Here is a 26515-nt window from a genome sequence, read left to right as displayed (position 1 = left end):
TTATTTTTCCTGCCAGGCTTTCTTTTGTTGAATTCTGTATCATTTTGTGAGAAAAGACTGAGCAACATTTGCACCATATTTCTTCCACACTTCATTCCAGACATGTTTTCCTTGCATGACCTTAACCTCTCACCTTACTGAATAACTACCTGTGAGTACAAGTCGGTATGAGTCTGTGGTCCTTCCCGCTGATTGCTGAGCCTCCATGAGGCCCCAGTGATATGATTTCTGTGGCTTAACATGCCTCCCTCTGATAAGGCCCTGCTATGGGCAGGGATAGATGTTTAGGATGCTGGCATTCAAGCCTGGTTGCCATAAAGACCATGGGAATGGGTGCTCATAGGCCTGTGTTAACGAGGGATCGTTCACTTTAGATAATCCCTACACACACACACTATAACGAAGAGAACATGAAATTTGCTCTATAACCGTATCAAAATGTGACTAGCCAATCCTAGGCCCTCTTGCTTTTTCATGCCCATCGCTGCACAGAGAACCCACAGTGAAATCATTTACTCACAGGTGAACTTTCTGTGCTTTGTAATGGATGTTCATGGGAGAACCTGGCTGGTGTGCTGTGAGTAGAACAGAGCCTTCCAATCTTCCTGAATTTTTCTTTTTTGATCTGGGTCTATTTTTATGGTAAGTTATCCATGGTAATGTGGTTAAATAAACTCAATAAAAAGGTTGGTTTGGTCTCCAAGGTTGCTCCTGACTTTCAAGGGCTTGTCTGAAGAGGAACCAATCTTGGCTGATGTGATTGCCTTTGCTGTCATTACGTGTGTGCTGCTTTTGCTTTTGTTCTCACTTGCCAACCTAAACTGTGAAACTCATAATCTGAGTTCTTTCTGAGTTTCTACAATCTGAGTGTACAGTTTAAACCTTCCTGAAGCAATTGACCAGTTCTTAAGAATCCAAGGATGAAGGGTTTTCGAGGATGATTATCCTGTTGTCAAAATCTCCGTCAAAGAGAGCATAATGAGCACGATGTTCTATGGAAGGGCCTGATGAGGGCATGGATAGCATTCACTTGAACAAGCGTATCTGAGCTGAATTCCTAAGCTGCTAGATTTCTGCAGGAGCAGCTGGAGACTATGCAGTGATGCAACGGTAGGTCCTAGTGATAAGCAACATTGGTGTGGTTGCACCTCCTCTTTGGAATCTGATGCAGCACAGTGTTAATGCCTACCTGTGTTTGTCCATCCCTGACCCCACACCTCATAGGTTAACAAGGCAAACATCCAGGGAAACTTGATCAGGTTAGAAAACAGTAGAGAATATTTCATACTTTCATTTCCTGGGGTATATAAGCCCATAAATGAATGTAAACCTCTATACCAGCATGCCTGGCCTGACTTAGGCTTAAGGCCCAGCAACACTCCAGTTTTTTAATGATAACAGTGTTTGCAGTCATGCCTAAGGCCAAAGCCAGCAATGCCATTCTAGGGTCTGAAACTCAATCCCTGTGAAAGCCATCAGTGGGCACAGGCAGATGCCCATAAACAGAGCCCCTTTGGACCACCAGAGATGGAAATATCAAATAGAAATTTTACCATTCAGAAGTACAAACCAATTTAATAGACTTCCAATGATCCTGTAAAAGTCCTATCTCAATCTCAACTTCCAAGCTTCTAAAACTTTTCCCGGTTTTGCAGGATATAAGAAAATGTTGCAGGTAATTTCTTCAGGGCCAACATCAGATGTGGCCCAACAGAAGAGCAGATGATTAACCACAACTAATGATTTCTAATTCTTTTGGAAATGATCAAGGAAGAAATTTGTATGATCTCTGTGCAGCTTCCAAATCACGTGCCAATGGATGGGAACACTTCCCCATAGGAGTGGTATAACTCTGGGGAAGAGGCTATAGAATTCAAACACTATTGTCCCTTACAACGGCTGGTTGCTTTAGTCACTTTCTGGGTGCTCAGCTAATCTGTGATCAAAAGGCCCCAATGCTTTGAGCTGAAGGTTATTACAAACTCTAGAAGAACCAGTTATCCCCCTAGAATAACTGTCTTTTGAAAACTTGATGTATATTGTGTTTTTCTTAAAATTTCCACATATAGAAGTCAGGCACTTAGAAAAGTATGACAAAATGCTCTTAAAGCAAGGAGAAAGGTCATAATGCCTGAATGAAAAGCTTGCATTCAAAATCACCCATAAACCAAGTTATTCCGAGAAAATCTTACTTAGGTGACTCATTACCATGTACCCTTGATTCTCCCAAGGAATTTGTACTTATTATGCAACTAGGATTCTTATTAACCTATCTGGGTAAACAAAAGGAATTGAAACAAAAAATAAAAATGTACCTGTGGTTTCCATTATTCTGGGTTTCCTTGTAAACAAACTAAGTGCCTAGGTTTCAGAATGATTGTATAATCAGGTTAGAAATTGGCTTCAAATTCATTGGTAAGTCCTGGGATTTCATGGACTTATGCAAGTTTATTGCCAACAAGGCTGGCACATCCCTGTATAGACCAGATTCATCTAATCTTGTAGAACTTGAAGGCAAAAACTCTGAACACTTGAATATACAGCCACTTAAGAAGACCAACTTGGGTCTGGAGAGAGTGTCATTTCTGTCCAAGAGCTTGGCACTGGAATAACAACACCCCAGTTATCTCCAATGAGACCCTTTTATTCCCTAGAGCCACTGTCAGGAAACTCTATTCTTCCTATGATACAATGCAATGATACAACCATGTGCACAACAGTCCAACTTTAGGGCTGCTTCAATCAATGCATATCCAGCTACTATGCCCAATTTTCAAGCATTCTTGCTTATTAGCTTCTGACCTTGCTTTGCACAAGGATACCTGCTTAATAATGAATTTTGTCCTTAAGCACTGTGACTTTATTCTAAATGAAGTTCATTTCTTTTTGTGGGTCCCACTGCAGTACATGTCCACAAATATTGCTAGCCTGTCTTATCTACATGGTTCCCTAGATGCTCTCTGTTCTGGCAGCCCCTACAAAATATGAAGGCTTTTCTTGCCCATCCCCCTCTACCAAAAGCCCTTCACAAACATAGAGGTTTCCCTTTCAAGCCCCTTGTTTGCTGCCATGAAGCCTTCACTAGCACCTATTCTATTTCTTGAGCACTCAAAATCTCCCATCCCAATACGAAACTCCCCAAATCCCAATTCTATCCCTTTGACACTAGTGAATACATATACCACCAACCTGATACATGGCACTAATCCAACCCTACAAAAGGACAACACCAATTATGCATGCCCCATCTGAGCTACCACTCCTGTTTTGTTCTCCTGACTCATGGCTCATTACCTGTCACTTACATTCACCTTTCCCTATCCAGGGCTCCGGAGTTAGGGCTTTCTGTTTATACTATATGGCTAGTGTCTTGACTTCACTTTCCTGATTCTACATCTACAAAAAATGCCCATTTCTTAGAGACATGCACTCAGTCATCTTCTTTCTTTCCACCATGGGTTTGCCTAATCCCATTGAAAACATTAACATATTAACATATTGTTTACCCAATACTATGTCAATTAATTCCATAATGTTGTATATTGATACTGAGGCCTTGTTGGGGCTTTTAACTGACCGGATCTTTACTCTGTTAGACCTATCTTCAGACCATAGAAGGTCTCCCCAAGAGGCCACTGAACTTATCTGGACAATAAGACGCTGAACTTTATGCTAGGCATGTGTTTGCAAGCAATGAATCTCAACTGAACTTGAACTATGGTTATGCAACAAGGTGGAGGAATCCACCATGGGGGGAGGGGTATGGGAGGGGTGGGGGGAATCCCCAGCGCCTATAAAACTGTACTACATAATACAATGTAAGCAACAATAAATAAAAAACAAACAAACAAACAAAAAAAACACTCCTAGGCTGTGCATAATGATCTGCCAACACCCCCAGAGCTGTTTCTATATTGCATATGATTTTTGCTATAGAAGTCATTGCCTATTCCAAAGTAGGACTGCTTATCAAGTGAAATTTGTTAAAGCCAATTGGCAAATGCTTTAGACTTTGATATTTTCCGTGGCAAGCCCTTGGGATAAAATTACATAACAAAGTTTAATCTTTGACCATCCTTTGCTTAGCTTCAGAGACATTTCAAGATTTGGGGAACTCATGTCATATGTATGATTATGTTAATAAATCATGCCATGACACCAGCTAATCCCAAACACAAAAACCTTCCATTAATACTATAAAGGAAAGTTTTTCATAAATACATCTACTCTACAATGCTATCATTGCATGATTCTACTTCCATTACTAGACAGTTATTAATGTACCATCAACTTATTTCTGGGATCACTGTCCATTAAATGATGCCCTGGATCATAATTACTATATGAGAATATATTAATACTGTACTTAAATATTTTAGAGATACATTCAGCAATTGTGTGGAGGCATCCAGATGAGAAAGAATATCTTGTCCCAAAGTGAAACTGGGCAGAAGGGGATAATTAGAAAGAAGTGTGTAAATGGAAGGTCATCAATGAAGCAGAAGATTGCTCAGATGGCTCGGAGACCAAGAGGGTCCTGTCAATTCCCATAGCTGAGATCTGGGAACAGGTAAGACCCAAAATGGAGGGTAGGATGCAGTAGGTAGTCCCCTAGAATCCACCAAAAAGAAATGGTCATACCCACTCCCTGTGGCTTTACTCTGGGCCGGGTCAGGGTGATGGGGGTCTCTGAGTCCAGACACCATCAATCCTCAGCCAGGTTATGTAGTTCCAGGGACATGTTTCTGGCCTCAGGCCCTCTTCCATGTCAAGGCACAAAAGGCAGCACCATAGTCCAAATTCCAGTGTCTTGCCTGATTGAATTTGGGGCACAGCCCTGGGGGTAGCCTGGGAGACAGACACTTGTGTGTCAGAAGGCACAGGGGTATGCATTTAGGCAGCAGCCTGTGAATTCAGGGCAGCTACCAGGGCCTGGGTTTGGAGGGCCACCTTTTGCTTGCAGCCATGCCTGTTGGGTAGCCTCTGCCTGTTCTTCTCAGGTAGTATACACTTTAAATGGCATTTTAAAAATCCAGATCTTGGATAGGAGTCTGTGGGCCCTCATCTGTCCTTTTCAGTTTTCCTTTGAATGTCTGGAACTGATTGAATGATAAAATGAGTGGCTAGCACTGTGGCTCCTGTTGGTGAATCAGGGTCTAACCGGGTGTAATGAGTTAATGCCTTGGTAAGACGTGTAAGAAAAAAAGACGAGATTCTGGCCTGGCTCCTGTGTAAGTTCTTTGAGTTGTTCAGTTTACAACTTTGTTAGAGGCTGCCTTCACACCTGCCAAGAGGCATTAAACCATATGATCCTTTTCTTCTGGACAGAGTGATCTTCCTGGTAATTCCAATTTTGTGGGGACTGCCTCTGCTCCCACTGGTAGCGAGTTTTCTGCAAGGTGGACCCCATCAGCTTCTGCCCTTGTGGAAGTAAGGATTAGATCTTCCTCATCTGATGTTAGGGTTGAAGACATTGTAATAAAAAGATTGTGCCAGGCAAGGCCATGGGCCTGTGTCAAGTAGGTGAGTTGTTTGATGTAGCAGGAATAATCAGGTAAAAAGGAGCCCATCTGCTTTTCTACATAGGAGGAGTGGTGAAAGGAGAAGGGGACGTGGACACTCAGTTCTCCCTCTGCACCTGCCACCTCTCATAGGAGGCCCAGAGAAGCAGACTGATGTGACCAAGTATGAGTGCTGATGGGAGAAGTGGGGGTGGCAGAAGGAGGAGGGTCCAGTTTAGAACTGGGAGGCATGAACTAGCCAAGCACTGAAGGAGGAGGAGGGGAAAAGGAAGGGAATGGTGGTGGAGCCACTGGAGAGTTCACTGGTTGAGGCGGGGCAAGCATGAATCCCAGGGGCGGGGTGATCAGGCAGTAAAAAGAGAGAGGAAAGGGGGCAAGGAATATTCAGCCATTGCAGAAGCCTCTGGTTCATACAGAGCTGGCCGAGCAGGTGGAGGTGAGGAAGGTGAGGAGGCTGTGCGGAGAGGGTGGTAGAGGGAGGGAGGAGTAATTGAACACAGTGATGGAATGACTGGAGCATTCACTAGCTGAGACACAGATTCCAAAGGCGGAATTGACAATGCAGTAGAGAGAAATAGGGGGTATGGGAGGAGCTGTTGGAATCCTTGAAGAAGTCACTGGCTGGTGCAGAGCAGCCTCTGGATGGGAAGGGGATGAGGGAGCAGAGATAAATCCTCCACACAGAATATAATTCAACTTAAAACAGGCTTTATTTGGAGCATTCCTGGGCCATATTCACTGGCCTGGCACAGACAGCAAACCAGAGAAGTCACACCTGGAGACATGGGCTGTGGTTTTTATCAGGGGGCTGTGAAGGTGGGATTTGGAGGGCAAAGAAATAAGCCTTATACAGCGCCATGGAGTGTTATAGGTTCCTTGGGTCCTTCGGGAATACATATGTGGCTGTTTGACTGAGAAGGGGCTGCATTTCTCAGGTCCAACCTTATCAGCCATGTTTCTCCACCTCTTTCTGGGCTGCCCTTCTCACACCACAGCTGAGCCTTGTACTGGTGGCACACTTGACCATCCCCTATAATCAGTAACCTGCTAGCAGAGCAAACGGTGAGCTATCACTTGGAGCAGCCTTGGCAGAGGCACTAGGAATAAACCATGGGGCACCATTGGCTGCAGGTGAGGTAAGACAGAGGAACACTGCTTAAGGAGGCATGGAGCACGTAACCTGATGCGTTAGTAACGTCCCTGACCCCAGATGTCACAGAAAGGACCAGCAAAACACCAGAGGGGAGAAAAGCAAAAACAGTATAGAAAGATAAATGCTCTCAGGGGTGTTCACATCAGTGGCAGAAACTACTTGGTGATATGGCTGAGTCGCCCCAGGAACTGGGAAACTGAGAGCAGAGCAAACAGCATGTTGCTGTTTGAAGCAGCTTTGGCAGAGGCCCTGGGAATAAAGCTTGTCCCATTTTACAGCCTCACAAGTGGTGGGTGGGACAAAATAGAGAGGGGCACTGCTCCAGCAGGCATGCAACTGTGTGGATCTGCACTAAAGTAACGCCCATGTCCCTAGACACTGCAGAAAACAAGAGAGAGAGAGAGAGACTGCAAAGATGAAAGCCCAGCTACAACCTGGGAATGCCCAGGACTAAGGGAAATGGCCAGGATGGCACTGTCTCCAGAGACTGAGGCTGAAGCTTCCCCAAGAATGATCAGTACACACACACACACACACACACACACACACACACACACACACCCCTCAGACATCTTCTCAGAACAGGAACAAACAGGAAACTGTTAGCATAGCACAACCTATTCACAAATTTGGAAGCAAAAGGCCTAACATAATATCGAAATCTGCAAGAAGAGAAAGCCCATAGATCTGAAATCCTATGGGAATGGAAAAACAGAAAGCAGCGTAAATGAGGAAAACGCCGTTCCCCTCAAAAATAAACAACCAACCATCTCAATCATAGAGTTACAGGAAGAAGACATTGAGGATCTCCCAAACAAGGAATACCAAAAAAAAAAAAATCATAAAATTTTTCAGAGACGTTGAGGGATTTAAGGAATATACCACACCAGAGATGCAACCTGTAAAACAGAACCAAATTGGAATAGTCACCAATAGAATGAATGAGACAGAAGGAAGAACATAATTAGAAAACAGCAAAAAAACAGCATCTTATAGTGTGTTTATGGAGGACAGATTTACAAATATAAAGCAGAAAATGAATTGTGATTCTGCCAGTCTTTATATCCTTCATACTTTCAGTAGTGGATATGGCACAAGGTTGGGATACTTAGAATATCGAATTATAAAACAGCAGCACTAACAGAACAGTGAAGACAAACTTAAAAAAAAATAGAGGAGAAAACAAAATAAATGTGTATCGAGCAAAACTAGAACTAAAAAGAAAATTAGTAGAAACAAAGTGGATTATAGAAAGATCATTAAGAATGTAAGAATTATCCACATTAACACCATTACCTTTATTTCGATGTTTTGTATCAAAATGAAGGTTTTTGATATCCTTTGGGTGATTGTTCTTCTCAGATGATGTATTCACACTCATTTTCTATATGGTGCTATTCTTTTGGAAAAGTGATGATTCAGTATATATCAACACAGGTTTTCTGTTTTAAAATTTCCCATCTTCTGTGCTGTGTTTCCAAGGTGTCTGGTGTACAAATAGGTCCATTCTCCATGGAATTGTACACAGACCACAGATTTGGTGAAAACAATACTGGGGATCCAATATGCACAGCATTGCATGGCATCTGTGTGAATTTAGATATAATTTATTAAAAGTTCTTGAAATTTCATCAAGCTGAAGGAATGCCAATAAAGACAAATGACATATTTTAAAGTTTAAGTTTCTACAAATAAATTGACATATATATATACATGTATACATGTATGTATATAGATATATAATATATACACATCTATAATATGTATTTTATTTATATATATTTATATATATATATGATAGACAGATCTTAAAATTCACTTTTTTGGGATTTTTTTGGATTCCTGATTGCACCAAATTTCACCTATATTCAATATTTATATCAATTAGATTTACAGAAATGGGAAATAGATTTGCAGCTACCACAGTCTGGAGGAATAGAAGAATGGTTAATTATTTTCTTTTTTGGGGAGTAAGATTTATTAATTTGAAAAGCAGGGTGATAGGGCTGGACACAAAGAAAGAGATCTTCCATCTGATTCATTTCCAAATGCCTTCATTGCTGGGGCTGGACCAGGCAGAAGCCAAGAACTAAAAACTCCATCCATGTCCTGCACATGAATGGTAGCTGTCCAGTACTTGGTCTATCTTCTGATGTTTCCTGCAGACGTGTTATCGTGGAGCAGGACTGGACTCAAATCAACACACCTAAATGAGATGGCAATGTTGTATGAGGTGACCAACCTCACCGTGCCACAATCCTGGCCCTATGACTACTTTTACATACGTACTTTTAAAGATTTATCTATTTTTATTGCAAAGTCAGATATACAGTGAGGAAGATCTACCATCTTATGATTCATTCCCCAAGCAGCCTCAACAGCTGGAGCTGAGCTGATTTGAAGCCAGGAGCCAGGAGCTCTTCTGGGTTTCCCACGTGGGTGCGAGAACCTCAGGCATTGGGCGATCCTTGACTGCTTCCCCAGGCCACAAGCAAGTAGCTAGATGGGAAGCTGGGCCGCCGGGATTAGAACTGGCCCCCATATGGGATCTTGGTGCATTTACGCGAGGATTTAGCCATTAGGCCACTGTGCAGGGCCCTATACATATTGAGTATATGGTTTATTTGAAATAGTGAACATGACCTATAGCTGCACAGTGGTGATAGTATTGGCCACACTGAAAATCACTGAATTGTACTTGAAACAGGTAATTTTACTTCATAAAACTGCTGTGTGAGACATAATTGTGACACTTTTCTCCCTTTTCCAGGTTTATCTTAATAAAGAAAAGCAACATCTATTTAGCACCAGGGTTAAAGAAGATGAGTAATATCGGGTCTCCTCTTGTGAAATTGAATGATGGACACGCCATGCCTGTGCTGGGATTGGGCACTTCTGCACCTGCTGAGGTAATCAGAATTATTTTGGAACTGAGGGAGTAGCAAGCAAGATTCCTAATAAAAACATGTCACTATAATATTGGGGAAATTCAGCTGAGCTTTGTTTTCATCTTTTCTAAGAGACAGCTCTGCATTAGATTGATTTTCAGATTTTAATAAAGGTATAAACACCTGAGAATTTTGCCAAAGATGCAGATTTCAAAACTCTGTTCCTAAGGATTTTAATTAATTCTGGGATAAGGTTCTAAATTTCACATTTTTAATAATCTACCAAATCATTTCTATGCTGCCTTGAAATAAGTATAGTTGAAATGGAACCTTATTGAGGGAGGGTGGGTGTGTCAGCTACAAATTTGGAAGTGAGGGAGTCTCTTTTTAAATCTTGTTTGACATTTAATGCAGCCATTTTTTTTTCAGTATTTTAGAAAATTATACATGGATACTATGCTTATCACAGTCCAGAAACCTTATGCTGAACTTTTTGTAAGGAATTGTCTCTGCAACTTAAACATGCATTATTTATTTGAAAGGCAGAAATACACATAGAGGGGGAAGACAGACGGAGGGAGGGTTCTTACATCTGTTAATTCATTCCCCAAATGTCCACCATGGCTGGCTGGTTTGGCGGCACGCTAACTCCAGGAGACCGAAATTCATTTTGGGTCTCCTACATGGGTGGCAGATGTACAAATAATAGGGCCATTTTCTGATGCTTTTCCAGGTTTATTTGCAGAGAGCTGGAACAGAAATAGACAACTGAATATTAACTTGGCAATCATATGGCATACTGACATTGCAGATGATAGCTTAATGTGCTATGCCATGACAGTCGCCCTTCTTTATAATTTTTAATGCACAGATTTTCCTATCCATCACTGTTTACAGATTATAGATAGAAAAACTTTCTGAGAAAAGGAATTATAGCAAGACAGGACTAAAGAATTTTGAGGATTAAGGACTGAAACAAATTCAGAGTTCAGATTGCTAAGACTGTGTCATAGGGCAAGCCAAGTGACATTTGGAAATTCCCCCTTTATTTGAAAGATGAATGTCAAGCATGTTTTACATGAAACACTACAAACTTACAAGGACATTTTTGAGTGATTCATGAAAAAGCAGGTTATACCTAACTTGTGTAACATCGAGGACAAGAGACAAGGAGGTTCAAATATGGCTTATGCCTCTAGCTGTCATTTTAACTCAAATACAATCAGTTAAATCTTATGGGATGCAGTTAAATTATGAGAAGTTGTAAATGAAAAATAACACATCCAACAGACATTTAAAATTATGATATTGCTACGAGAGTTCACCTGCTAGATCAGCAGAACAAATCAGCATCAATCAATCAATCCATCAATCAATAACACAGTTATAAAGGAGAAAGTGTCACCTAACTCCAACTTAGCCATTAAAACCAGCTGTTACTGATAATATTTTGTGGGATCAGCAACAAGCTGGCAGGTCAGTAATGGACTCTATTGACCAATTCCCCTCGGAGATGCCAGACATAGAACGAGGGATCAGACTTCAGTTAAATAAAACCATATGTAATAATCCATCAACTGACATTGTCATGTGTGGGGAAAAGGTAGGATCTTTGTAGTCCTAGGAATAGGACATGAATACTCACTTTCATCACTTATTTGCAACAAGATGCTGGATGTCCCAGCTGTGCAATCAGGAAAAAGAAAAAGTAAGACTCACCCAAACTGAAATGGAAGAATAAAATGGTTATTGTCTGCAGCTGGCATATTATACACAGAGAATATATCAACAATGTCATCAAAAAAATTACTAGGTCTGTATGCAGTCAAGCAAAGTAGAAGAATATAAAGCAGCCACATGCCTATAAGGAATGTCATAATACACAAGTATTGAACCATTCTAAAAAGAAATGTTAAAAATAATCATATTTTTAACTTCTATGAGAAAAATTTAAGTCCTGGCTGCCCCATTTCCAATCTACTTCCATGCTAGTGTATCTGGGAGAATAGTGGAAAATGGCTCAAGTATTTGGGCTCGGGAAAGGCTCCTGGCCTCAGTCAGTTTTAGCAATGTTGATAATGAGTCAGCAGATGGAAGATCTAACTGTCCTAAAAAATTCCAGAGCTAAATATTTAATACATTATATTGACATTAAATTAAAACTATACAGTGGTAGAAAATACAAGTGCTCGTGGAGGTAAACTCTAACAATATGAAAAACTATGTATTGGAAAATTAATAGTTTTTTTCAATAGATAGTTATGGGAAAATTGGAAGTTTAGAAGCAGAAGAATGAAATTTGACACTTCTCATAATTTATAAAAATCAGCATAAAATGGATTAAAGATCTGAATGTGAAATGCAAAGCTTAGAATTTGTTCGAAAAAAAAAAAACCTAGGGGGAACTCTTGAGCACATTGGGATGGACAATAATTTTCCAATCCAGACCCCATGCACATAAGAAGTAAAATCCCTTAAAAGAACGATAGGTTTTGTTAAATGGCTATTATTATTATTATTTAACAAATCCTTATAATTTTTACACTCTTCCAGGTTGCTAAGAAGGAGGTGGAAGAAGCCATCAACATAGCAATTGATGTAGGCTATCGGCATTTTGACTCGGCATACTTTTACCAAAATGAAGAAGAAATTGGGAGGGCCATTGGGAAGAAGATTGCCAGTGGCACTGTGAAGAGAGATGAGATATTCTGCACTTCAAAGGTGTGGTATGCAGTTGCAATGTGTCTGTGGGAATATCTGTAAGCTAGATTGCTCCTTGGAAAATCTCTTTTATTGCCAGATAGTTTTCATTCACTTGAAACTTGCATAATTGGAAGGAGTTAGAAATGTGGTCATAAACACACTCTACTAATCATCTTGTACATGAACTTGAACAGGTCACTTAAATTCTGTGCCTGAGTCTCCCTAAATGGGAGTGCTGCATTATGAACAAACACATAAAGCTTTTTTTTGTCATATTATTTTTTTATTGATTACATTGCATTATGCGACACTGTCTCATAGGCTCTGGGATTCCCCCAACTCCTCCCCATGCCCTCCCTCCACGGTGGATTCCTCCACCTTGTTGCAGCAGTATCCAGTCATGATCCCTTCATTACGAGCATAGAGTCCAGCATCTAATTGTCCAGATAAATTCAATGGTTTCTTGGGGAGACCATCTCTGGTCTGACAGCAGAGCTGGCAGAATATCATCCCGTCCAATGAAAAGTCACACTATAACATCAACATCAATTTACAACATTATGGAATTAATTGACATGGTATTGAGTAACAAATATGTTTAAAAAAATGCAAGTTCTAAACTGCATCCTCTGACTACTTCAACGACATTTCAATTTTGGTTTATACACAGAACTGGCTGCTATATACCTTAAAATTGCTACAGGGTGCTATTCAGCTGTCTCGTGACTATTTTCATTTTAGCATTCAGCAGTTTATAGTATTGAAGCTTAATTTTGCTGAACTTGGCAGATTTTGGGGGTAGTCTAAACTGGCTTATAACTCTAACAAGGCATATGTCAACAGCTGAAGTGCAGAATAGTTGTAGGAGGGGTGTGCAGAGAAATCTTCAATACCTTACTGAGGAGTAACTAATCTTTGTGTCCTACCTAGTAAGGTATATGTGAGTCCATGCTGACCGTTTCCTGTCTGGTTCCAAGCTTTCCTTGGTGTTCTCTGTCTATCTATTCCAATTTGTGTGTGTGTGAAAAAACACATAAAGCTTTAAGAAAACATTTCAATACATTTAAATGCTCAGAAATGTTTGCTGTGTACTACTATTCAGTCATATGTGTACAAATACATATAACCTATACTGAAATCTAGAGCATATGTTAATAAATGCCACATTTCATTTATCCATGTATCTGATGATAGTCATCTTAGCTGAGCTCACGTTTTGGCTGTTGTGAGCAGTGGAGTATGGTAGAGCAGGAATCTCTGACACAGCTAGTTCATGTATTTTGAGTATGTTACTCAAACATATAAAGGAGTGAAATTAGAGGACATCATGTGGAGTGAAAGAAGCTCAATTAAAAAAGACAAGTACCACATTTCTACTTGAATATGTCAGCTAAGGGCAAAAAAAAAAAAATACTTGAGTGTATCAGTTCTGCTGCAAGTAATGCTTTGTCAGACTTCATTTTAAATTAGCTGTCAAAGGGACTGGCACAGTAGCCTAGTGGCTAAAGTCTTCACCTTATACACGTCAGAATCCTATATGGATGCCAGTTCTAATCCCAGCAGCCCCACTTCCCACCCAGCTTCCTGTTTGTGGCTTGAGAAAGCAGTCCAGGATGGCCTTGGGACCCTGTAACAGTGGGACACTCGGAAGAGGCTCCAAGCTCCTGGCTTCGGATTGGATCAGTTCAGCTCCAGTTGTTGCAGTTGCTTGGGAAGTGAATCAAGGGCCAGAAAATCTGTCTCTCTTCTCTGTATATCTGACTTTCCAATAAAATGGAAAAAAATCTGAAAAAACAACAACATCAAAAAAGAAAATAGCTGTCAAGCAAACTGAAAGGGATTACACACTACTGTACTTTTCATGATTTTGCTTATGTAATGATTATTTTGAAGTTTCCTTTATGTAGAGCGTGAAGTTATATATCTTTCGTTTTAAGCAATGTGTATGCTATCCATGTCTAGTTTTCTGTTGGACTCTAGTCATGATTTGTTGAACTCTATTGAGTGGAGCCAATAAGTCTTTTGTTACCATGGAAATTTAATTTATTGTCCCAATTAGTAACTATTTTAAGTGCTAGCTGCTATTATCATAACAGAATACAGACATGGTTTGGCTTTTTCCAACTGCTCTAGACAGATTCTAGAAAATAATTGAGTGTATCTTAGCTGTAGTATACAATAATGCTGTTTTCTTGGAAAGTATTATTTTAGAATCAGTTTATCCTAAAATCAAATTTTGATTCTTTACTATTCTATGTGACTGTGAGATTTCTTTTTCAATGTTCATTTTATTTGGAATGGAGCCATACAGAGAGAGAGTGAGAAAGAATAAGGGAGAGATTCATTTCCACTGATTCATCTCCTAAATGTCTGTAACAGCACATGTTGTCCTGGGTCAAAATCAAGATTCAGAATCACAACCCTTATCTCCAGTGTACATGACAGGAACTCAATGCTTGAGCCAACACCTTTTGTCTTCCTTGGATGACTAATAAGGATCTAGAATCAGGAGTGATTGTGGACTAGACTGCAGTCACTAAAATATGGGATGTGAGCCTCTAGAGCAGCAGGTCCTGCCCCCGACCTTGTGAATATAACCCGCTGTTGCCCTCAGCATCCTTGCGTTAGGGTAGAGGGGCAAAGTGGCTGCTGACGCTCAGGAATCCCAGACTCGCCCCACCCCATCCTCAGAGCCTTACACAATGAAATCTAGGGGACCACAACCACCCACCCCCATATGCAGGAGTCAAACAGGGGCCTACACCAACCTAGCCGACCCCCATAAGCAGGAATTTAAGAGGCAGAGTAGCCACACTCTCTCTGTCATTCTAGAGCTTAATTTTTCTTTCATGTGACATGTGTATTTTCTTTAGTGCAAGAATATCCAACCCTGTCCCTCAGAGCTCCAACTTTCCACAGGAAATCTAAATCTTTCATTAATTCAAGACACCTTTTCCAGAGGCAATGTTGAGGAAAAATGGGTAAAGCCATCGTCCTATTTGGGCATCAGAGTTGCATCCAAGCTGTTCCCCTTACGGCCCTATTCCCTGCCAATGGCCTAGGAAAAGCAGAGGATGATGATGCCCCTTGACACTCACATAGGAAACCCAGTGGAAGTTCCTGACTCCTGTTTATCCTTCTCAATGATGATTGCTGTAGATATCTTTCAAGTGGTTCAGAAGATTATTTCTGTCTCCCTCTTTCTCTATAATTCAGACTTCCAAATAAATAAATAAATCTTAAAGAAATGACACTATTTCTCGAATCACAGTCACTTGGTGTTCTTGTTTAGTGGGCCGTTTCTATTCAGACTTTAGATATTGTGATATATTTTATAGTTGAAGTATTATCTGATGATACCAATAATTTTTTCATGTGCTTAAGTTTGAGATTTGGAGTATGACCATATTTTCATTTTCTACTTTTGTTGTCTCAATTTAGTATGAAAGTATGCTGTCATGAGAAAGAACTCATGAGAGTCATTAACTGAAATTTGTTATTCCTCATCTATTTTAGCATACTGGAATATGATGTTTATTTTTTAATTTTATAAACTTTTGAAAAAATAATTTCATTTAACCTCTATTTCGCTCTTTGCAGCTATGGTCCACATTTCACCGTCCAGAATTGGTGCAAAAAGCCCTGGAAGCATCATTAAAGAAACTTCAGATGAGCTATGTGGATCTTTATCTTATTCATAGCCCAATGTCTTTTAAGGTTTATAAGTTATAGTATAACTTTATAAGTGATTCTCATAAAAATTTGGTAAAAATCAGAACCGCCACATGTAATGCCTTTAAGTTCTCTCCCTCTCTTTCTCTCTCCTTCTCTTCTTTATGAAGCTGCTCATAACTTAATTCACTATTTCAGGGCATGAATTCACTGGCTTCATTGCCTTTTGGGGGAATCTTCTGGACGTACTGCCTGTATGTTCCAGTTCCCATGTCCCTGTATTTCATCCCCATGTTCATTGACACTGGGAAATGTCCCACTATGGAGTTTATTTGAAGGTCAGGCAATATTTTTAAAGATTTATTTAATTTATTTGAAAGACAAATATATATATAGACAACATAGATATAGATGTCAAAGATAGATATAGATAGAAATTTCCAGATGGCTCATTCCCCAAATGGCTGCAAAAGGCAGGTCTGGGACAAGATGAAGCCAAGAGCCATGAACTCTGTGTCTCCCAAGTGGCTGGTCAATAGTTCACCCTTCTCTGTCACAGCCTTAGTGTCAAGCCAAACAATGTAATCAAGAAGAGATTATGACATATTTCTGGAAAGGTTTGGAAAAAGATCTTTTGCAAGGGTTCAGGACCAAAGATCCTGAAAAATATGATGTCAATTGAGGCTGTATGGGATAAGGCCAGGGATATCACAGGTTGGTACTTTTAAAGTAGAATTTATTAATATTTCAGCACTTCACATCACTTCTATGGTGTGGGCCTTCTCTGTACTTCCTTTGCCTCTGAATTAACTTTTCTAATCTTCACAAGAATAAGAACAGTTTGTTCTGTTGATCTCAAAGTCTATGATCAACAGGTTATGTAAGAGTTCCTTCCTTCTTGTGTTTCAGCCTGGGGATGAACTTTTACCAATGGATGCACAAGGGAAACTAATTTATGACACAGTGGATCTCTGTAGCACATGGGAGGTGAGTGTGGTTCCAGCCTGGATGTGTGTTTGTATCTGGGAGAAGGAGTTCCCTGTGAGAATCTGGGTGAGTGAATCGCCCACAACCTCTATTTTTATATTTATTTCTTTTAATCATTCAACCAAATTGAGTATGTAAATACATCAACCACTAATGTAAAGATTCAGGAATTGCTGTAGAAAAGAACAGAATTCTCTGATCCCTCAGAGTGACAGATGTTATAATAGGGTGATAGAAAGGTAGTGCCAGGGTGGGTTTGGGACATAGAGGTCATTAAAATAGGGAAAGGGAAAATTAGACTATTCAAAAAGGTGACAAATTTCCATGGAAATAGTGATATAGGCAGAAAGAAAGGCACAGTATAGACACTGCCCTGTTTGAGAAACAAAGAAAGTGTATGTGACAGGACCCAGTGCATAAAGTGACTGATCCTAGGAAATGAAGTCAGTGCTTTGGTAGAGGCTGTTTATGTATTCTGTTTATGTACACGTGAACCCATTTCCTCTTTTCCTGGCAATAGTTTTGCTCACATTTGTGTTGGCATTCACTTAAGATCATGATGACCTTTTCTTTATTATTTTTTCTGATCTCTTGCATTTTTTTTTGTTTATTTCATCTTAATGAGCATGTTTCCTCTATTACTATTTATCTTTCTTTTTCTCAGTCATTTAATAGCATTTTCATCTTTAAAATATTCTCCTGTTGTTTCATAGTCTTGCTTACCCATAGCCCTACTTTGACATGTTCACATTTATTACTTTTCTGTAGTTTACGCTTTACAGATTATTATTTACAACTCTGATTACCAGGCCATGGAAAAGTGCAAGGATGCAGGATTGGCCAAATCCATTGGGGTGTCCAACTTTAACTGCAGGCAGCTGGAGATGATCTTGAACAAGCCAGGGCTGAAGTATAAACCCGTCTGTAACCAGGTAAACCCATTAGCACCTTTTACATATATTCTGCTTATTTCTCTTTCTTCCCTTTGACAAAACTACCAGTGAACTGCTTCTGTCATGCATTTGGTTTTGAACAATAGGAACTTCAAAAGAAAGCAAGCTTTGAATTGCTGAAAATGACACCCAATGTCATATGCACCTTTGTAAAATTCATCTACATTTTAAGTTGAGCATAATTTATTAGGGATTATTGTCGTTGGTCCAGCAAATTAGAGGGAGCAAATGATTTACACCCACTTGTCATCAACTTAAGAGTCGGTAAGTTTGGAATACTGATGTGTAAAAGAAAATGAATGGTTCATATTTAAGTCTGACAACTCATAAACGTGTTGTGCTGTGAGATAGTTGTCCTTTCTCTGAATATATTTAAACTGTTGCATCTTTAACAGATTCTACTCTAAAGACTGAAAACAGTGATGGTTGGATAACAATGTAGATGCACATAATGAAATTGAACTGCTACATAATATTGCTCAAATGATAGCATTAGGCTATGCGTAGTTTACCATAATAAAATATTTAAAGGCAGACAATTTTTAAAGGCTACCTTCTAACATAAGCCCACAGGAACTTCTATACCATGAATTGTTGTAAGAATCACATAAATGTAGGAAGGATTGATAGCACTTCTTTGCTGTGAGGCTTCAGATTTCTCCCACAGGATCATAAATTTGTTTAAGTCTCACATGTGTAAATGAAGACCATCACTGATCAATCTGTTAAATACTAGTAAACAGTATTCTTTTCCTCTTTTGGATGAAAAATAGTAGTAGAGGACCTAAAATGTAGTCACTCAGTGGCAAGGTCAGGGACTTGGTACCCCTGCCATCTGGAGTAAGAAGCAGAAAGGAAATGGGCCTGTAGGATTAGTCCATGAACACAGAAGTGAGAAAAATTAGGGTGTGATTATATGGCACTAACTACCTTTCACAGTACAGAAATTATTCTCACTAGTAACATGTGAATATAGTAACAAAAACATTGTTCTAGTTGCTAAAAAGAAGCATTTCTGAATCTCTTTTTACATGAGACAAGACTTAAGCAAAGAGAAGAGCTTAGCTGTTGTCAATTAACTATGTGGGGGGCAGGGGTGGCATAACAGGCTGGCATCAGCACTGGATCCCATTTTGTCATTGGTTCATGTCCAGGCCGGTCTACTTCCCTCTCTGTCCAGCTCCTTGGTTATAGCCTTGAAAAGCAGTAAAGGATGGCCCAAAAACTGAAGTCCCTACACCCATATCACAGAATTGGAAGAAGCTCCTGACTTCAACCTTTGAATCAGGCCTTCTCATCCTTGTAGCTCTTTGGGGAGCTTTCATCCAAAGATGAAAGATAACTCTGTATATAGCTATGCATCTCTATCTTTCTGTGTCTGTTACTCTCTCTGTAATGATGACTTTCCAAGTAAAATAAATGTTTAAATTAAAAAAAAAAATGGACTCATTGCCCAACATGTAGCCTTAGCAAGCCAGGCTAGCCCTTCACCTGTAGTTCCATCATTCCATATAAGTGCCCATTCATGTCTTGGCTGCTCCATTTGTGATTCAGCTCACTGCTTATTGCCTGGGAAAGCAGAATGGGATGGCTCAAATTCTTGGGCCCCAGTGTCCATGTGAGATACCCAGAAGAAGCTCCTGCTTTCTGGATTCAGACTGGCCCAATTCTGGCCATTGCAACCATTTGGAGAGTGAACAGTATATGAAAGACTGCTCCCTTTGTCTCTTCTTTGTAAAATTGCCTTTCCAATAAAAAATATTTTATATATGCATAAATTTACAGCTTTGCAGGAATGTTAAGAATTGTGTTATACACCACAATATGATTTAATGAAGAAGAAAAGACATCATTTTACTTTTGGGAGCAAAGAATGATCTAATGAAAACTATTACTCAAATCTGAAGGACTCTTTGAAATCTGAAGGATTACTTCAAAGCTGAAGGACCATTTGAATATTTATTTTTTTTTTCAGTTGGGATATTTGAAAGCTACTTTTTTGACAAAAAAAAAAACCAGAAAAATTAAAATCAAAACCATGGAAGAGAAATTCAAGAGTATTTTCAGAAATGATGAATATTGATGAATATATGTTATAACTGAATGGTAGAGATAGTTGTAAAATACGCAGATAGTTAACATAATAAAATATATATATTATAAATTGAGCAATTTTAATAGCAAATATTACATCAGTAAGTTCAAATATAAGGGGCAATGGTCTTACAGGACCAAGAAAAAAATAAGTGCTGCAGTATATGTATAAGCTCTAGATAGATATTGATAAATCATATGTGTGTATGTGTGTGTGTATTCCCTGTAGGGTATTACATATCTATCTATCTATCTATCTATCTATCTATCTATCTATCTATCTATCTATCTAATATGCTACCAAGGACAAATATATTACCATGATTTTTCAGTTTAAAACAGATTATTGACTTTGTAGCATAAATGGATTCTCCAAGAACATTGAGCAAATTATTCAGCCAATATTGCTATGTTATCACTGGGCTATAATCTAGTTGAATGATTTGGTCAATTTTGTTGTTCTTAAGTATATAACATACAGGACTCCTGGCAAATTTGACAACAGTATACCTGTAATCTAACATATCTGCTTGACAATCTGTAGGTGGAATGTCACCCTTATCACAACCAGAGAAAACTGCTGGAGTTCTGCAAGTCCAAGGACGTTGTTCTGGTGGCCTATGCTGCATTAGGGTCCAACACAAAAAAGCAATGGTAATGACCTTTACAAATTTATTTTAATTATAGGTACTGTGTTTTCTGAAGTTGTGGCACCTATGTAGAAGAAATTACAGACAGAATGTACAATCTTTATGGACCTTTGTGGGCCTTCACTAATCCCAGATTGGCCTACGAATACAATAGAATATTTTAAAAAATTAAAGTGAAATAACAAGTTCTTATTCTATATTTATATAAAATGACAATAGTTATTGGGTCTTTGGACAATAATCTTGTCTTCCTTATTGACTCAGTTTTCTTAATAAATTTCTCTAGCATTTCCTTAAAAATGTAAAAGTACCTCAATTTCTCCTTCTGTCTTTCCTCCCTTTGTCTTTATTTTCTTTATTTGGATGAGCTAAAAGAATCAAAACAAAACAAATAGTGAGACTGTCAGATTGTGATAATGAGGATTCATGTTTCTAGCCTGAATGAGCAGCCTCCAGGTAGCACACATATTCAGCTTCAGACATGTGACTGCTCTGCCTCTGCATTCAGGGTGAAGAAAGGCAACCCAATTCTCCTGGAGGATCCTGTACTAAATGCCATTGCTGAGAAATACAGGCGCACTCCAGCCCAGATAGCTCTACGCTACCAACTGCAGCGAGGCATAGTGGTCCTGGCCAAAAGCTTCAACAGGAAAAGAATACAAGAGAACTTCCAGGTACAGAGTATGGGGTTGAAGAGCAGGAGACTCACAGAAAACATTATCCTATGCCTTCGCAGTAGGTACTTACAGGCACGTGTTCATGATTTCATGGTATATTTGAGAAAAGTGTTTTTCCTTTTATATTCTACATATAACAGCACTGTGTCTGTTTAATCCACCAACTGCTGCAAGTAAGGGTTGGTATAATAGAAAATATCATTGTACAGACGGCATCAGGATTGGGCCCCAGTTCTAGTTTATCCTCTTTCCTATGGTTCTGTGTTTATTACTCTGATTTCTACACCCATGTTTTAGCTCCCCCCCCCTTTTTTTTCTGGGTTTTCTGCAATGGCAGAATGAGACTGGGTTATTTATAAGGAAATAAATTTGTAGAGCCCATAGTTCTGAAGGCTAGAAGTCCAAAACTGAATGAATGCATCATGCTACATCATAACACAGAGGGAAGTGGCCAGGAAAAACAGACAGGTGCAGGCAAAAGAGACAGCCTTGGTGTGTCAGAAACCCACCTTTACTGTAACTGATCTGGTCTTCCAAAAGCAGCAAGAAGTCTTAATAAAGGTAGCTCCCTTGTTATCCAAATTCCTTTAGAGGCATACATACTTCTCAATACCCTGACACTGGGCATCAAGTTTCAACCTGAGTTTTGAAGGGAAATCATATGTGACTACAAAACAAATGAATTACATAAGATGATATTTAGGTTCAAAAGTCTCTGTGATTCCTTTGCTATAACCACAGCCACTCAAAAATTCTCCAAGAAAAGATTAGCGATGCCAGTCTTTGCTCTCTGAATGAGGAAAAAAACACCCACAAATTTCATTACTGAATGAATCACAAGCGCATGATAATTGTCTTATAAGACCCCATAACTGTGTGTGCTTCTCTGAAAAGTGGGAGAGCATTAACTGCCTCAGGGAAATTGAACTGGTCTTCTCCTATTCCCACTAGATTTTTGACTTCCAGCTGACACCAGAGGACATGAAAACTATTGATGACCTGAACAGAAATATTCAGTATTTTGATGGGTAAGTAGGTTGCTCCATTACAAACACCTGAAATCAGGTTAGTCGAGGAATTCAGTTTATTTCAACGCAAACAGTAGATTGTGTAGATTGGGGAAGTGGTTTGCAAACATATGTCATCAGAGCTTAGATAATTGGTGTATTTCAAGGCTCAGCATCGAATTCTTTTCCTCCTACTCATCATGGACCACATCCCACATTGGAGGGTGTGGTTTGGGCCAACACTCCTCCACTTCCAACCCAGCTTCTCACTGATACACTGTCTGGGAGATAGTAAATGGTGGTGCAAGTGCTTATTTGTGTCCCTCTAACCTAACTTGGAGATCTAGATTTCAGTTTCTGCTTTTGTTTTGACTGCAGTCAGCTATTGCAAGCATTTGAGGAATGAGCTAGCGGTTGGAGAATCTTTCTCTGTATCTGTCTCTGTTTCCCTGTCTTTCCCCCCCAAAAAAAAATTAATAAAAATTAAACACTGAGTAGTTTATTGATTTATATTGTTTATTTTCTATTCACCACATTAGAATGTCAGATTTTGAGAGCATAGTATTTGTTGTAAAACTGTTTTCCCTTGGAATTTACAAAATATCGATGGCATGAACAAATGATAAAGATATAAATTTAAATCAGAGACACAGACAGTAATCCCCAACAGGGAATATTGTTAATGTTAATCAATAATAATTGTTCTTTGGCTTTAGAATTTTATGCTCCAAAGCAATCACTGCATTTAAGGAAAAGTTAAGCTCTTTTGCGAACATAGTGGTTTCCCATTGAGGTGATCTTATAATTGCCACGTGCATTTCTAGATGTTGTCTATAATTGCTTCTTAATAAAAAAAAGTCACATAAATTATTTTTAATGCATAAAGGAAATTAAACCTTGATCATCTTAATTAACTTTTTCATCAATATCTTGATGTATCTATTAACTTCAAATAATAAAAGACCTGGACATTGTTTTAAAGGAGAAAAAATTTATTTCCATTTTTCTTCTATCCCTCCTTGCATTCAAAATACTAATATATACAATTCCTCTCTTCTAACAGTAATGTATACCTAAATAAATTAAATGTAGAAGTCTATTTATTTGTATATCATTATACATATTAGTATATTTTATTTTCCAAATGTATATATGATTGTGATTCATTAGTGGATGATTGTGCTAAGACGAGTTTGGTTTGTACCCATTTCTAAAAGAAAAAAAAAATCTTAATTTTCATGCTTGTGTCAATTTAACAGGAACTTCCCTCAACCAAAACAGCAATTGGTTAACCAAAACTGACCCTTTGTCTTTTAGGTCTACTTCTGAAGATTCTCCAGATTTGGATGACTGATGACTACAAACACCATATTTGCACCAAGATTCTTGGATTCTGACTAAAGAATAGAGAGGTTTTCAGGACCCAGATCTTTCTGATTGACTGCATGCTGCACAGAATGCTCAATCACGAGTTCACTCAGATCTCTGAATCAAGAAATAAAAGTCTCATAACTCAATCTTTTTCTTTTCCCTCTGAAGAAGATAAAGACCCATTCAAAGCAACCCAAACCATTGCAGCATTGGTATTTGCCCTTTTCCCATTTCAATGAGAATGAAAAGTGGCATGTGAACAAATTAGAAAATCTAAATGCACAAGTTCATAGGAACACACAAGTTACCAATAAGTCATAAAAAAAAAAGAAAGAAAGCCTGAATAGACCTGAAGAGACAAAGTGAGTAACCAAACACCAACTCCCAAAGAAAACCCAGACTGCTGGTGACTTCTAGGAAACATTAAAGTCTTCAAAAAATATGAATGAGGGTGAATGCTTTCTTACTATTTCTACAGGGCCAGCATTGCCCTGTTATTAGAGCTGATTACATGACAAGAAAATAATACCACAGACCAAAGTCTTTTATAAGAATTAATGCAAAATGTTAGCAAACATATAAAGCATATGTTGCGTAAAATCTTTTAGTATACTGTTGGAAGAATTTACTAGTGTAGTGTATAAAATAATGCCATGCCAAGTAAGAATTATTTCCAAAATATAACAAATAAAAGTCAAACACACCACATTACCTGAATGATGGGAGAAAAACACGTATAATCATCTCTGTTGATATATAAAAAGCCTTTGGTGAAATCCATCCTTCTGTAATGAATCCTCAGTGAATTTGGAAAAGAGGGAAAATATCTGAATATAATAAAGACTGCATCTGAAAGACTTAACAGCTGGAATAATAGAAATCTTCCTCTAATTAAAAAAAAAAAAGATCTGGATTCCTGCTGGAGACCAGCTCTTGCTTACTTCAGAGCTTGCAAAGAATGCCTGGATTGGCTAGAATAGGGAGACAAGAAAGACATGGACCACTACGGCGTGATGCTTATCACGAACAACTCAGGAAAGCAGACTTCTTATACAGAAATCATCACAATCTTTTGCACAACGTCCAATTGTTTTATTTTTACTTCATTATTAAAGAATGATTGCAAACCAATTCCAAAAATCATTGTTATCATTTTACTTCAAAGAAAACATTCTCAGCAAGCCATTACTCATTCAAACCTGCACGTGCCCAGCTGAAGCCAGCAACTCCACTATTGGCAGCACATGTGCTTACGTCGTGACAGTGATTTATGTACATCCAAAATAAATTTTCACTAAACTTAAACTAATATTACCGTAAAAATCAAGAATACAAAATTAAAAAAGAAAGTTTAAAGGAAAAAAGCATATTTAATAAATAAATCTTATATTCAATCATATATTAATTACCATCACCTTCACCTAGTACTGATTCAATTGTTTTTTTGTTTTTGTTTTTGGTAATGGGTGGTGAGAAGGATAAGGACAGCTCAGCTTTACTATGAATGGAGGGCCTTCAAAAGAAACTTCTTTTAATCTTTTTAAACTATTTTCTTTCCCTAAATATAATTGCCAATATAAGCTAAAATTTCCAAGCCATTTTTCTCTAGAGGCTCACAACATTTGTCTCCCTTCAGAAGGTGTCCCATATACTTTAGCGCTATGTGATGGGAAACCAAAACGGCTATGCCAATTCATGTGACACAGCAGGTCAAGGCTATGTGGTAAATACATTCTTTGTACCTCTGTAATTGCTATCTGTTTCTAAGATGTTGTCAAGCCATTTAGTAACGAGAATAGTACACATCTGAGGAACTTGTGATTCTCCCCATGGTAGCAGTTCTGAATTCATCAGTTCATTTGGGGGGATCCTCAGAGAAAACTGATCTGAAGTGATACCAGATGTCACTCTTGTGTACTTTCAGTTGGGGTCCAGCTCTGCCCATCACCCACATATGCCTATGTACATATTGGTAGTTGCAATTGCTGGATCAGTTTTGTCCCCCGGCCCATCTCTTACATAAATAAATTAATGTTACAGCCCTGCCCACTAAAGCCCACCACACTCAGCCATCACATATATCAGTAGGAGCTGCAGCCTGGTTGGATTGACCCCCAATAACCTGCACTAGACCTGCCCCTAGCCCTGGTTCCTCTGCTTGCCAGTATGTGCAGCAGACTGGTTTAGTTTGTCCCAAATCCCATTCAGCTTTCATACTTGTCAACAGGCATTGAAACCTACCTCACCCTAACTAACCCCAATATCCAGCCCACACTCAATCCTGCAGGTGCCAATGCTGTCCGGTCAGGTCCATGCTCAGCAGTGGGACTTGCAATCCATAAAAGATGTGCTCACAGTTTCCATACTGGGCCCACATCCAATTCCAGTTCTTACACTTTCTAGGTGATTCTGCCTGCAGTCCCAGCACTTGCCAGTGAATGCTGCGCAAAGCCCAATGAGCTTGTGCTTACTCTGGATTATGCAGACCACACGCAGATCATCAGGCATTGTAGCCCTGTCTTTCCTGAACAATTCCAGTTTCACACTCACCAGCAGGAGCAGTAGCCCAATAGAGGATCCTCCTGTAGCCCTCTTCCAGGTTTACCACCCTCCTCCCTTCCAGTCTCACTTGTGTTGATGGGTGCTGTGGTCCAGTCTGGTATGGCCCACCTCAACTTGGCATTTGCTGGTGGTTGCTATAGATTGGGTTACCTGGCATACCCAGCGTCTAGCTCATGCTGGTGGGTACTGCAGCCAGCCCCAAGTCCCAGCTCTAATATGAACTGGCTGGTGTTACAGCCCAAGCAGACCTGTCCTGCACCCCGTCCTGGCTCTCAA

At 39.2% G+C, this 26515-nt stretch overlaps 1 protein-coding gene across 1 annotated transcript; it reads left to right on the top strand.

Annotated features, from left to right (window-relative positions):
* The first annotated feature begins 524 nt into the window (after positions 1 to 524).
* On the top strand, positions 525 to 23866 carry LOC121148053 (estradiol 17 beta-dehydrogenase 5-like). Its single transcript, XM_040968037.1, has 10 exons — positions 525 to 577; positions 9446 to 9584; positions 12117 to 12284; positions 15867 to 15983; positions 16848 to 16925; positions 17735 to 17857; positions 20517 to 20626; positions 21131 to 21296; positions 22251 to 22327; positions 23624 to 23866. The coding sequence occupies exons 2-10, from the start codon at positions 9498 to 9500 to the stop codon at positions 23658 to 23660; spliced, it is 963 nt and encodes a 320-aa protein (XP_040823971.1). The 5' UTR covers positions 525 to 577; positions 9446 to 9497; the 3' UTR covers positions 23661 to 23866.
* Positions 23867 to 26515: the final 2649 nt, after the last annotated feature.

The sequence above is a fragment of the Ochotona curzoniae genome, unplaced genomic scaffold (assembly GCF_017591425.1).
Source record: "Ochotona curzoniae isolate NIBS_2020 unplaced genomic scaffold, NIBS_Ocur_1.0 scaffold_4683, whole genome shotgun sequence".
NCBI classification, from domain to species: Eukaryota; Metazoa; Chordata; class Mammalia; order Lagomorpha; family Ochotonidae; genus Ochotona; species Ochotona curzoniae.
This window is presented reverse-complemented; position numbering and strand designations above follow the sequence as displayed.